General features: G+C 42.6%; 1 protein-coding gene across 2 annotated transcripts in view; it reads left to right on the top strand.

Moving 5' to 3' along the window:
* TUBGCP2 (tubulin gamma complex component 2) overlaps positions 1–14017 on the top strand; it is a 238931-nt gene that overhangs the window by 194854 nt on the left and 30060 nt on the right. For both annotated transcript variants that reach the window (XR_010792583.1, XM_066600339.1), the window contains exon 12: positions 11146–11289. Coding sequence is in view for 1 of the 2 variants with exons in the window: in XM_066600339.1 (XP_066456436.1) it covers positions 11146–11289 (144 nt within the window). In the remaining variant the exon portion in view is untranslated. The remainder of the gene's footprint in view (positions 1–11145; positions 11290–14017) is intronic.

Below are 14017 nucleotides of genomic sequence, written 5' to 3' on the forward strand. Positions count from 1 at the left end.
ACAAAAATTCGTATTTTTTTTTTTAGGTTTTTCCGCTTTTCCACAATAAAACCCCTTTTTTTTAAAAAAAATTTCATGGACAGAGCTCTATGAGGGCTTATTTTTTGCAAGACAAGCTGTAGTTTTTGTTGGTACAATTTTAGGGGTACATACAACTAGGTTGATCAGGAAAAAGGCGGTGGATGTAGTAGATCTGGACTTTAGTGAAGCATTTGACAAAGTATCTCATACCATACTTATTGAAAAAATGACCAAATATGGCATTGACAGGGCAACTGTCACTTGGATTCACAACTGGCTGAGTGATCTTATGCAAACAGTGGTCATAAGTGGTTGCACATCCAAGTGGAAGAATGTATCAAGTGGGGTACCACGAGGCTCTGTCCTAGGCCAAGTGTTGTCCAACATGAATAATCTGGAGGAGGGAATTAATGGGAAACAGATCAATTTGCTAACAACACAAAGCTAGGATAGTTAGCTAACACTAGGGAAGTTAGGGAGAGCATTCAAAAAGATCTAGCAAAGCTTGAACAGTGGGCGGCGACTAACAGAATGGTATTTAACAGAGGGAAATGCAAAGTCCCGCATCTGGGCAAAAAAAAAATGAAAAAAGCACATAAAGAATGGGAGGAATTGGGCTGAGCAGCAGCACATGTGAAAAAGACTTGGGTCTACTAATAGATCATAGACTGAACATAAGTTAATAATGTGATGCAGCCGCCAAAAAGGCAAACACAATTCTGGGATGTATTAAGAGAAGCTTAGAGTCTAGATCACATGTAGCCATTATCCCCCTCTACTCTTCCTTAGTCAGACCTCATCTGGAATACTATGTCCAGTTCTGGGCACCCCAACTTTAAAAAAGACATAGACAAACTGGAGCAAGTTCAGAGAAGAGTTACCAAGATAGTGAGTGGTCTGCAAATCATGTCCTATGAGGAACAGTTAAAGAATCTAGGAATGTTTAGCTTGCAAAAAAGAAGGCTGAGAGGAGATTTAATAGCACTCTACAAATATCTGAGAGGCTGTCACAGTGCAGAGGGATAAGCCTTATTCTCATTTGCACAAAAAGACTAGAAGCAATGGTATGAAACTGAAGGGGAAGAGACACAAATTAGATATTAGAAAAAACTTTCTCACAGTGAGGGTGATTAATGAGTGGAGCAGGTTACCACGGGAGGTGGTGAGTTCTCCTTCAATGCAAGTCTTTAAACAAAGGTTGTACAAATATCTGTCTGGAATTATTTAGTGAATCCTGCACTGAGCAGGGGGTTGGACTCAATGACCCTGGAGGTCCCTTTCAACTCTACCATTCTAGGATTCTATGAGCTAACCTTGGATCAGTGGTATATTCTATAACAACCAAAGCTTGGTCGCTCAATGTTCAAGCAAGTTCCATGTGCAATTTGTAATATAGGGAGAAATCGGAAGACGAAGTTCCCCCGAGTCCTTAGTCCAGGTGAGGATATTATATTTTGATCTAGGCCTATGGCCCTTCCAATCAAACTTAGTTATTATGTGGAGCAAGTATATCCTGGGCAATCTAATTGGTAAAGGTTGGCATAAATAATTTTTTGTAGTGTTATCTTAAAATTTCTTACTTCGCCAAAGTTTTTAAAGTCCAATAGCAGGTAGGTTAGTAGGTATCCCAGCTCAAGATATAAGAGTAGATCGTCAGCAAGAAAAGGGAGGGGGAGTTATTTGTATAGCGTCAACTTATTCCGCATAATTTATTTATTACTCCGCAGCAAGCTGGGTACTCATTTTACCGACCTCGGAAGGATGGAAGGCTGAGTCAACCTTGAGACAGCTACCTGAACTATGCAGGGATTTAACCTTCAGGTCGTGAGTGAGAGCTTAGGACCTGCTTACTGCTGCCTTAACACACTGCACCACACGAGGCCCTAACTTGCAAAGGGACAATTTATGATCGATCGGTTTGGCCCACTGTAACTCCCCTGATGGAATCATTTTGTCTTATGGCATTAGCCAGAGACTCCGTAGTTAGAACCTATAGGAACGGGATCAAGGGACATCCCTAAACAGTTCCGTAGTGTATACTAATAGAATTAGACAGAGAACCATTTTATCGCACCCTGGTGCATGGATCACCGTATAAAGCTATTATCCAGGCCCTCATGCGGGGGCCCAGGCCCACCTTCTGCAGAGTGATCTCCAAGAATTTCTACCTCACCCTATCAAAAGCCTTCTTGGCTTCAACCGCCATGAGACATAGCGGGGATCCCCATACGCCGAGGCATCAACACCAGCAACATGGTTTTTATGATGTTGTCTCTGCCCTCTCTCCCAGGAATCGAGTCTACCTGGTCCTTATGATAAAGCCCTGGGATAAATGGCTTTAAATGGGACGCTATCAGTTTGGCAAAGAGTTTTACGTCTAATAAATAATGTTTATGAGAGAAATTGGCCTGTAGTTGCCACAAACCTAGGTGTCCTTTCCCAGTTTAAGCAATGCCACCAAGTGCACTTGCAAATCCTGAGCCAGGAAAGCACAGTCCCCGGATATTGCCTTAATGGATCGGAGAAGGAACAGTGCCACTTCATCTTTGAGAAGTTTATAAAACTTGGAGTTGAATCCATCTGGGCCCAGACTTTTACCGGATTTTAACTTGTGTATAAGTTTCAAGAGCTCAGAGGCTGAGAAGTCCCCCTCCAACTCCTGGACCCCCCCACCACTGAATCTATGGGCTTGGGAGAGTATTTATCCAAGTAATCGCCTATTCCCTCTTCTCCAGTCTCTCTGGATGTTGGTCTCTTAATGTTATAGACATTTTTGTAGTAAATGTGGAATTGTTTTAGAATCTCTAAAGTTTAATGGACTACACCTCCCTTATGAGATTGTATTTTTGGAATGTGCATCAACGGAGCCTTAGGGTGAAGAATCCTGGCTAACCTTCGCCCACACTTATCTCCCATTTCAAAGGCACTTCTACGCATTCTTTCTCTGAAACCCTTGGATTTTTGGTCCAAAATTGACAGGATTTGTTGGTGAAATCTGGGAAAACTGAAACAAAACAAGGCATTACACTCTCAAAAGTTAACCTATACAGTAAGCAATAGTACATTTCAAAGCAGCACCTGTGCTGCCACTGCTTAGGGGAAGACAAAGAAAACCCGAACAACACGAGGCTAAATCTTTGCCCCTGCGACCCCAGCCACATAAAGAAAATACTCCAAGAACTTGTGATAACACCGACACAGCGAAGGCAACTTCCATAAGGGAGCTATATTTGGGAGGAGCCTCTGTAAAGAGATAATCAGGAGAACAAACATTCTACATCAGAACAGTCACTTCTTGAAGTATAGGAAGCAAATACTCTGCGGATCTCCTTATCAGCGCTTTGATCATTCTTCCACCTTCTGTCAAGACGATGCGGGAGGTAAAATTTGGCGAATTCTATGCACTAGGCTAATCCAAAATATTTATAATTGGGAGATCCAATGCATCCAGGAAATTTGGTAGATCTCGAGGGACTTAAACGTGGCCGCTTTGTTTCCTATTTTAGCCTGCAATTGGAACGGATATCTCCATTGGTATTGAATGTCCTTTTCTCTTAATGCAGCCAATAAGGGCTTCAGCGCTCTCCTTAATTGGAGTATGCGATGTGACAAATCCTATAGAATGAAAATGCGTGATCACTTGTGGGACAGGTTTGCAGCTTCTCTGGCCCTGCGCATAATCATCTCTTTTTCTTGGTAAAAATTGATCAAAAACGCAGTGTCTTGAGGTCTCGTGGTATCTAATGATTTAGGGCCCAAGGTACGGTGTTAAGAAATGACAGGTCTCCGTGTTGAGCCTATCTGATAGACTCATCGCAGCATGCCAAGATTTGAATCCCTTGAGTGGAGAATTGCTATGATTCTCCGCTTATGGACATCAGGCTGCTCTTTCCATGGTTGTCTATGTAAAGCATTCACTGCGTTGCCAGTGGTCGGATCATCGCCACGGCTAACGCAGTGACATATCGCCCATGAACAGGATGCCTAACATGTTTGAAGAAATATAGGACTCACCAGAGCTGTTCCTTTCCTTGGGAATGATATGAGCTGTCATTCCTCCTATTGCTGTATTCTCATGCAGCAGAGCTCCATGTGTCACTGCACGTGGTGGTAGGGGCTGAGAGCTGAGTCCTTGTGTGCCAGGCTGAGCAACAGGGAGAACAGGATCACCAGCTCCCTCCCCCCACACCTCCTGAGAGCCCTCTGAAGCTTAGCCCTTCTGTCTCCTGCTCATACTCTTCACTGGCCATGCTGCTGCTTCTTCTAACTTCCCCCGCTAGCACCATCTTAGCCTCCATGTGGCCACTGATCAGGCTTGATGGAGGACAGAGGTACTGGACCAGTCGCCCTCTGTCCGAGCCTGATGGGTGTCTAGGGGTTCTCTGACCTCTTCTGTGCCCCATGTCTGTGCTCAGCTGCTGTTAGGAGTTCGGTGTTCCTTTGAAGTAGCTGTGGCCACCTGAGCTTCTGAAAGATGGAAATGTTTAAAAGCATCCTAAATAGTTATTGTCAGCGGTTCATACCTTTACAAGAATAAAAGGGTTAGGCATAGGAGAAAACCAATGTGCCTCAATAATAATACAAGGGGGCAGTAAACAAAGAAAATTATGCATTTAAACTAATGAAAGAGGCGATGATGAAGCAATAAAAAGCTAAAAGTCAAAATCAGGTAAAAGCCATAAAGCTGGAGACAGATTATTGCCAAGAAGAGTAAAACTAACTCTAAACTGTTCTTCAATAATATACAATATTTTTCGTTCTATAACACGCACTTTTTTTCTACCCCTGCCCCAAGTGGGGGAGGGTCAGTGCATCTTATAAAGCAAACGTGCAGGATTGCACGTACGCATGTCCATAGCAGGGGGGGAGAGCAGTTGCCGCCCGTAGGTACCGTTGATTTGTGGTGAGCACCGGCAGGAACTACTACTGCTCGCCCGCCACCAATCATCTTACTCCCTCCAGCCATACCACAAGTGCTACTGTTGCAAACCACCGCTGCTGTGGAAGGTAAAGGAAAGGAGTTATAGTGGCCCTCCGTTGCCTTGTATGATTACCTGCACTGTTACCTACAATCCCATGCTGAGTTCAAGACCTTTTTTCCTATTTTCCTTCTATAAAATCTAGGTGCGTCTTTGAGTGAAAAATATGGTAAATAATAAGATTAGTACTGAAAGTGTTGGCCCTTTAAAAATAATGTAGTAAAAATGAAGGCTTATGCGGGGAAAGCAAATCTATTAAATGGCTTTTTCTCCAGTGTATTTACAGAGAAAAATGAGATGCAGAATAACCCAGGAAGATGTGCAGAGCCCTCTTAGAAAGATTAAAACAGACAAATCATCGGATCCTGATGGCATACGCCCCCGTGTTTTAAGGGAATTGAGTAATGTGATAGACAGACCTTTGTTTCTCATATTTAAGGACTATAGTGACGGGGTTTGTGTCACTGGTCTGGGGCATAGCCAATGTGATTCTGATATTCAAAAAGGGATTAAAAAGTGAACCATGAAACTACAAGCCAGTAAGTCTTATTTTTTCATTGTGGGTGCAATGTCTGAAGGGTTTCTAAGAGATGCTAAGCTAGAGTATCTTAAGGAAAATAGTTGTATAACTCCATTTCAGCACAGGTTTTAAAGAGATCGATCCTGTCAGACTATCCTGATCAGCTTCTATGTTGAGGTAAGTTCTAGACTGGCCGGGGAAAGTCATTGGAACATGCGTATCTGGACTTTTCCAAAGTGTTTGATACCGTGCTGCATAAAAGGTTGGTATACAAAATGAAAGTGCTTGGTCTGTGCGAAAACGTGTGTAAGTGGTTAAGTAACTGGCTCAGTGATAGAAAGCAGAGTGTGACTAGAAATGGTACATACACTGATTCGCTCACCGTTACTATTGGGGTACCACAGGGAGTAGTATCAGGCACTATTATTTTAAATATATTTAATAATGACCTGGTAGAAGGATTGTGCAGTAAAATATCTGTATTTGCAGATGATACAAAACTATGTAAAGTAATTAACACAAGAGAGAGTACAAGGCGGTATAAGAGGATCTTAATCAGTTGACGGCTTGGGCAGAAAAGTTGCAAATGAATTTTAACCCCTTAGTGACGGCCCCGTTGCCTTTTTATGTCCTCACTAAGTGGGATTTAATCCTAGAGGACGTAAAAACATACATCCTCTTTGGATTAATGCCCTCATAGCTGAGGATGTGACAGCTCCATGCTGTCAGTGCCCGCAGGTAGCCGACAGCATGGAGCTGTCATCCTGGACAGCGGGCAGTCCTCCTGGCAATGCGATCGGCGCTATGATAGCGCCGATCGCATTGAAGTGAAAAAAAAGTTTTTTAAAAAGTTAGCTATTCCGCTGCCATGATAGATCGGATCCATCAGGGCAGCTGAAAGTACTCACGCGCCTTGTCGGAGGTGTCCCCCGCTGATCGGGTCCTCCCGTCCCCGCCGCTGCTCTTCTGCGCATGCGCGCCAGACGTATGACATCACCCGCATGCGCAGAAGGTCTGGAGCGCCGGCAAATTCAAAATCTCCTGGCTCCCGCCTCCTGAAGGTAGCCGGAAACCAGGAGATATCACTGGGGACCGCGATCGCCACTATCCAGTGGATAGCGGAGGTCGCGAAAAAGTTTTTAAAAAGTGCCAGTGTCACCTCCCCTCATGGATCCGATCCATGAGGGGAGGTGAAAATACTCACCTCGGGTCCTCCGTCTTCCGAGACCCGAAGTCCCCCTCTGCGCATACGTGCCCGATTGTCAATAGCCAGGAGCAGGGGGATGTCACCCAGGATGTGATCACTATTATCCAATGGATAACAGTGATCATTTAAAGTTAAAAAAAAAAGTGTAAAAAGTAAAAAAAAGTTTTAAAAAGTATTTACATTTTTTTTAAAAATTACGTTTCATCTCCCCCACGGATCATATCCGTGAGGGAGGATGAAATGACGTACCTAAGGCCCCCAGATTTATCCGCGGACCTTACCCCAGCCTCTGCGCAGGCGCCCGTTGCCAAAATGGCAGACGCATGTGCAAAAGCCGTGTATTGCCAGGGTAATTTAAAATCTCCCTGCTCCTGGCTACAAAACTTAGCTGAGAGACTGGAGATTTCACGGGGGGAGGGGGTTTGGGGGGGGGGGGCGCTCTGAGTGGTTACTGATGACGTGTTCGCTGTTATCCAATGGATAATGGCGATCACATAAAAGTAAAAAAAGGGTGAAGCTTCATCTCCCCTCACCGATGCAAGAGGAGATGAAACTTTTTACAGGAGGCCTCCATATTTGCACCCCGACGCAATCTTCCTCCGTGAACTTTCCCGGACTCTGCACATGCGACCACCGGCAAAATACTGGACATATGCGCAGGAGGCGGGGAGCCCAGGAAATTTAATATCTCCTTGCTCCCAGCGACCAATGGTTGCCGAGAGCCTGGAGCAGTGACCTTGTTGAGCGGTCGCAGGTCATGTGATAAAAAGGTAGCGATCTACCTTAGGCCAGTCTCACATGACCGCATAGGAATTGCAGTTTCCGCATGCGTCTGATCTGCGGTAATAAGCAGATCAATCGCATTGGATTACATAATTCCGCTCACATTAGTTGGTCGGAATTGCGTAATCCACTCGCAGAAAAGAGAACGCAGCCTGTGTGAGTAGGCAGTTATGCGCAGTACATTACGCAGACGTATGCAGGGTCACAGCTGGGATCCGCTGCAGGAGTCCGCAAGCTGATTCCACATATGGCTGTGTGAGACCAGCGTTATTCAGACCGCTACCTGTATTACATAATTTACAAAAAGCCCCGAGAATGCTAGCCTTCATGCAGTTCCAGGAGCAGCTTGTTGAGCGCCTTCTGTGTGAGACCTGCCGCTCCTCGGCAAGCTTACGAAGACTCAAAGCACCACTTTTTACACCCCATACCTGCCGCTGAGGTCACGAAATACCCAAAAAAAGCATGAGAGGAGGGGGGATACCCGATTTTATTGCCCCATGTACCCATCCCAACCAGCCTTCGTAATTACCCCTGTATTCGGAAATACCACACAGTTCACATTATTACTTTAATCTAAGATTTGGTAAATGCCGAAAAGGGCGCATAGGGGGGAGGAATTTTTTTTTAAGTGCCAATTTTTATTCTGTACAAGTGAGCAATGAGGCCTGGAATTTATTCAATTGTGCCCTGCAATCCAACGGGTGTTCCCTCCATTACAGGCCTTGCCATGAGTCCTATAAGTAGATTAGGGCCACAACGGGAATGTTTCTGAACACGGGACAAACGGGGGTATCCATTTTGGGGTGAACGTCTTCATTTCTATGTACACTGTACAAAAAAAACTGTTCTTAAATTGACAAAATTGCCAAAAAAATGAAAATCGTAATTTTTTCCTTCTGCTTTGCTTAGATTCATTCAAATACTGTTGGGTCAAAATACGCAGTACACCCCTAGATGAATTCGTTAAGGGGTCTAGTTTTCAAAATGGGGTCATTTGTGGGGGTTCTTTATCGTTTTGGACGCTCAATGGCTCTACAAGTGGGCAATGGGGCCTGGAATTTATTCAGTTGTACCCTGAAATCCGACGGGTGCACCTTCAATTATAGGCCTAGCCATGTGTCCTTTAAGTAGATTAGGGCCACAAGGGGTATGTTTCTGAACACGGGACAAACGGGTATCCTTTTTGGGGTGCAAGTCTTCATTCATGTGTGTGCTGTACAAAAAAAGCTGTTTTTAAAATGACAATTGCCAAAAAAACGAAAATCACATTTTTTGCTTTGCTTGAATTCATTCAAAAACTGTGGGGTCAAAATGGGCAGTACACCCGTAGATAAATTCTTTAAGGGGTCTAGTTTTCAAAATGGGGTCACTTATGGGGGTTTTCTATGGTTTTGGATGCTCAAGAGCTCTACAAATGTGCTATGGGGCATAAAAGGCTTTCAAGCAAAATTTATGTTCTGAAAGCCACTGACTACTCCTTTCGTTTTGGGCCCCGTTGTGCATCCAGACATAAGATTAGGGCCACAATGGGTATATTTCTGAACACGGGAGAATCCATTTTGGGGTGTCAATCCTCATTTTCATGTGCACTATAGAAAAAAAATATGTCTTTAAAATGACATATTTGCAAAAAGATGAAATTTTATTTTTTTCTCCTCTAAATTGAATTAATTCCTGGGAAAAAACTGTGGGGTCAAAATACTCATGACACCCCCTCAGTGGATACATTAAGGGGTGTAGTTTTTAAAATAGGGTCATTTGAGGGGGGGTATCTATCATTCTGACACTCATGAGTCTTTGCAAACTTGGCTTGGTGCAGGAAAACAAAGTGTTCCTCAAAATGCTGAAAAGTAATGTTAAATTTGTATGTCATCTAAATGGTTAAAAAAAACAAGTTTTTCAAATGTGCATTCAGAATGAAGTAAACAGATGGAAATTTGTACAGTATGTTTGTACATATTTGAGATTACAGTTGAAAATGTGAAAAAATGACAATTGTTTCAAAATTTTTCCAATATTGGCACTTTTAATAAATATACACAAATTCTATTGGTCTATTTTTACAACCTAAATGAAGTACAACATGTGGCGAAAAAACAATCACTTGGATATGCAAAACCTTTACAGAGTTATGCTATGTTGAACGACACGTCAGATTTCCAAAAGGCTTCGTCACTAAGGGGTTAACACTGATAAATGTTAGGTTATGCACTTGGCCAGAGGAAATACATGTCACCATTACACACAAAATAGGAAACCACTGGGTAAAACTGACATAGTAAAGGACTTGGAGATTTTAGTTAACTGTAAGCTGAACTGGAGCAACCAGTATCAGGCAGATGCTGCCAAGGCAAATAGGATAATGGTGTGCATCAAAAGATGTATAGGGGCACACAATGAGAACATTGTTATTCCTCTTTACAAGTCACCGGTCAGACCACACATGGAATATTGTGTACAAGTTTGAGCATCACTACTCAGGAAGGACATATCAGAGCTTGAGCGGGTACAAAGGCAGCAACTAAAGTAATAAATAGAATGGCCGGCACAGTACCCAAAAAGGTTATCAAAATTGGGATTATTTACTTTAGAAAAAAAGACTACTGAGGGAAGGCGGGGGGGAAGGGGGCGAATTACTATCTATAACTATATCAGGGGTGAGTACAGAGATTTCTCCCATCATTTATTATGCCCAGGACTAACAAGGGGGTGCTCTAATAACTATGCATATATGTATATATCAGGGGTCAGTACATGGATCTCTCCCATCATCTATTTATAACCAGGACTGCAACAAGGGGGTGCTCTAATAACTATGTATAGATCTATCACGGGTCGGTACAAATGTCATTCCCATGATCTATTGTATATACCCAGGACTGTAACAAGGGGGAGCTCTACTAACTATGTATAGATATATCCGGGGACAACACAGATCTCTCCCATCATCGATTTATAACTAGGACTGTAACAAAGGGGGCACTCTAATAACTATTTTGTAGATCTATCCAGGGACAATACAGAGTCCTCTCCCATTTTCTATTATATCCAGGACTGTAGCTAGGGGGCGCTTTAATAACTATGTATAGATATATCAGGATTAAGAACCATAAGGTTGGCGATCGTGCCTATGGCGACCGTGTCTGCTTTGCAGACTATCAGGTATTGCATTTTTGGCTTTTTCAGTGAATAATGTCTTTGTTTTCCTCACCTCTGTGATTTTATGACTGTAACAAGGGGGCGCTCTCTACATCTCGAGGAAAAAAGGTTGCTACACTGTCATAGAAGGAGGTTCTTTACTGTAAGAGCAATGAGACTATGGAACTCTCTGCCTGAGAACGGGGTGTTGGCGAACTCACTAAAAGTATAAGAGGGACCTGGACGCCTTGCTTGAGTGTTATCATATTACAGGTTATAGTCACTGGTTACTCAGAAGGGTCGGTGATCCGAGAATTATTCCGATTGGCAGATTGGAGTCGGGAAGTAAATCAAAAATTGGTGGATAATAGGCTAAACTGGTTGAACATATGTCTTTTTTTAACCAAACATATTATGTTTACACTAGCTCAAGGCTGGCATCTTTCTATTACTTATTGTGTTTTTGTTTTTCTTTTAATTTTAAACTTTTCTCTTAGGCTTCTAACATAGATGACGTACTTGGTCACCACACAAGCTTCCTTGACAACTGTTTGAAGGACTGCATGCTTACTAATCCAGAGCTTCTTAAGATCTTCTCTAAGCTAATGTCAGTTTGTGTCATGTTCACCAACTGCATGCAGGTAAGTTTTGCATACGTGCGCCTAAGATTTTTTTAAATGAAAAATACATCCACAACTGATTCAGTTTAGAGTAGAACATCTCCAGATGTAGCATTTGTTCATTGTTCTCCCCTTGAACATTTCTTGCATACAACAAGCATTCATACTCAATGCAAAGTGAATTGCCAGCCACCACCCAGGATCCCTGCTTAATGAGAGTTATTTGCTTCAATACATGCACCACAAGTCTATATATGTGCCATAAACGTTTCACTGGTGATTTTAGTGTCCTCATTTCTTTATAATTTAGACTTGTGATTAAACATTTATGCCTCACCTCCAAAAATGTCCTGCCAACCTTCTGTTTACAGGTAGTCTCTAATGACTACGATTTGCAAGAAGTTCTTAGCCCTGTGGTTGAGCATGCACAGATCCTTCCTTCATTGTTGCTATATCAGCTCTGGCTCCAACAGGTCTTTTCTGCACATGCTTACCCTATACTGAAGATGAAGAAAACGTACTTGCTTTGCTTCCCTCTGACACCCATCAGACCCCCGTAATGTTATTGCAGGGTTCTGATGGGTTGGTATGGCTCTCGGAGGCTTGACCATAGCCTTTGGGTCTGCCAGCTATGGTGGCCTACTAGGCTCAGGTGAAACATAGTAGTTTATTAGAAAAAAAATGCATATATTCAAGTCCCCCAGTGGGACAAAAATAAAAAGTTGAAGTATAAGACTAAAATGAAAATAAATACGTCAAAACCCCACCTTTCCCCCTTTTCTATGTTAAAAAAAATAAAAACGTGATATTGCTACATTTGTAATGAACCAGAGAAAAGAGTTAATATATTATTTAACACACATGGCGCATGTCATAAAAAAATTCAAAAAACATGGTGAAAATCGCTAATTCTGCCTATCTCGCATTACAAAAAAACAGAAGAGATAGTGATCAAAATGTCTCATGGATCAACAATTCATCCCACAAGGGAAAAACAAAACTTATAACACCATTGACAAAAAGAAAAATGTTAAGTGTCTTTGAATGCAGCAATAAACAAAAAATACAAGTCTGAAAAAGTTTTAGAACATTTTTTTGCTTTAATTTGGTTATGAGCTGGAAGGGAGGTAGTGAAACTCCCGCAGACCTCAAAAAATTTCTCAACTCTGGTTTCCTGAAAAGGAACCTGCCCAAAGTACTACAAACTAACTTATGCTGCTGTTAAGCGAGGTGACAGTGAGCTGGGTGCTGTAATTTTTTATACTCACCTGCTCCATGGTTCCTGTGGTGCCTACCACTGAAATCCACACGCTAGACAAAAATCTGACTTTTTTCAGAATCCTATGCGTGCGCTTTCCCATAGACTTCTATAGGAGAGCACATGCACAGGACTCTGCAAACAGGCAGATTTTTCATCCAGCAGTAACCAGGCAGAGGGTGAGTATAAAAAATAAAGCACCTGGCTCCCTGTCACCTCACCTAGCAGCACCATAAGTTAGTTTGTGATACTGTAGGGACGTGACGGGTTAAAGAATATCCTACCCAATCCATTTTAAAGCTGTAACATAGTTTTTGCATTAATAACCTGCAGTTTGGTGTATTCAAGGTGAGCTACCACTTTAAGATGGCTGTCCTAGCTTCCGTGAAGACCATATGTAATAGCCTTCTTGAACCTCCGGTATCCATCCAAAGATACCCCACTGATTTTTGAAAGGAACAAAGTTAGTAATATAAGTTCTAGTTTGATACCCGCTCCAAGAAGTTTTGGATCACTCCGCACAACCAGAGGTTGTGCATAATGTCTGCCTTCCACATTTGAAACAGTAATTCGAAGGAAATATTCCCATCTTAAACCCCTGAGATGGTGAAAGAATCTATATGATCTGTGAAAAACTTGTAAAGCCGTTTCCATATGACGGGCAGAGGGGAAGGTTTTAGGAGAAAGTATAATCTACTTAAGAGGTCTGGGAGATCCATGACCAGTGTAGTTCTAGTCAAGGCTGCAGGACCTTTTGAAAGACTCTCAAACTCCAAAGAGGAATCCAAGCATCGGTACAGGGACGAGATTTATCCCTTAAAGGTTGTAGGTAGTTTTTGGCCATCTGAAATCCCATTCTGAGTCTACTAGTCTGTGATGATATTTATTTAACCTTTTGCAATCCAGCATTGGACCTCGTTCGACATTGAGATTTTCCTGCATGGCTTCCCTGTCGGACGAGGTCCGACACATGTTTCTAACACTATGCAGGAGAGAGGTCCGTCATCTGAGTTCTCTTGTGTGTATGTATATTACAGTATGCAGGAGAGAGGTCCAATGTCAGACCTCTCTCCTGCATACTGTACTATATATATGTATATCTATATAAAATTAAATGTATGAGTGTCTGTCTGTCTGTCCGTGTGTCCGTGTGTGTGTCTGTTTGTCCTTTATGCGCTACTACACCATTCATCCGATCGCCATGAAACTTTGGGAAGTTGTTAAGTACATTCCTGGGAAGATTATAGACATAGTACAACTATCCTACGATAAATGGCGCGTGTGCGAGCGTCGTCGACAGTTACGCCCCCCCCACGTAGATCGTTTGATTTCCACCACTGCCACTAACTCTCTCACTTCGCGATGTCGTAGAAGCATGAAATTTGGCATGAGCATTGATTGTCATAAATAGGGAAAGTTAATAGGTCCCAACTCAATTATTCAATTCTAAGCGCCAAAGAATTAGCGTCCAAATTTTACGTACAAAATCTA

The sequence above is a fragment of the Eleutherodactylus coqui genome, chromosome 4, assembly GCF_035609145.1.
Source record: "Eleutherodactylus coqui strain aEleCoq1 chromosome 4, aEleCoq1.hap1, whole genome shotgun sequence".
NCBI classification, from domain to species: Eukaryota; Metazoa; Chordata; class Amphibia; order Anura; family Eleutherodactylidae; genus Eleutherodactylus; species Eleutherodactylus coqui.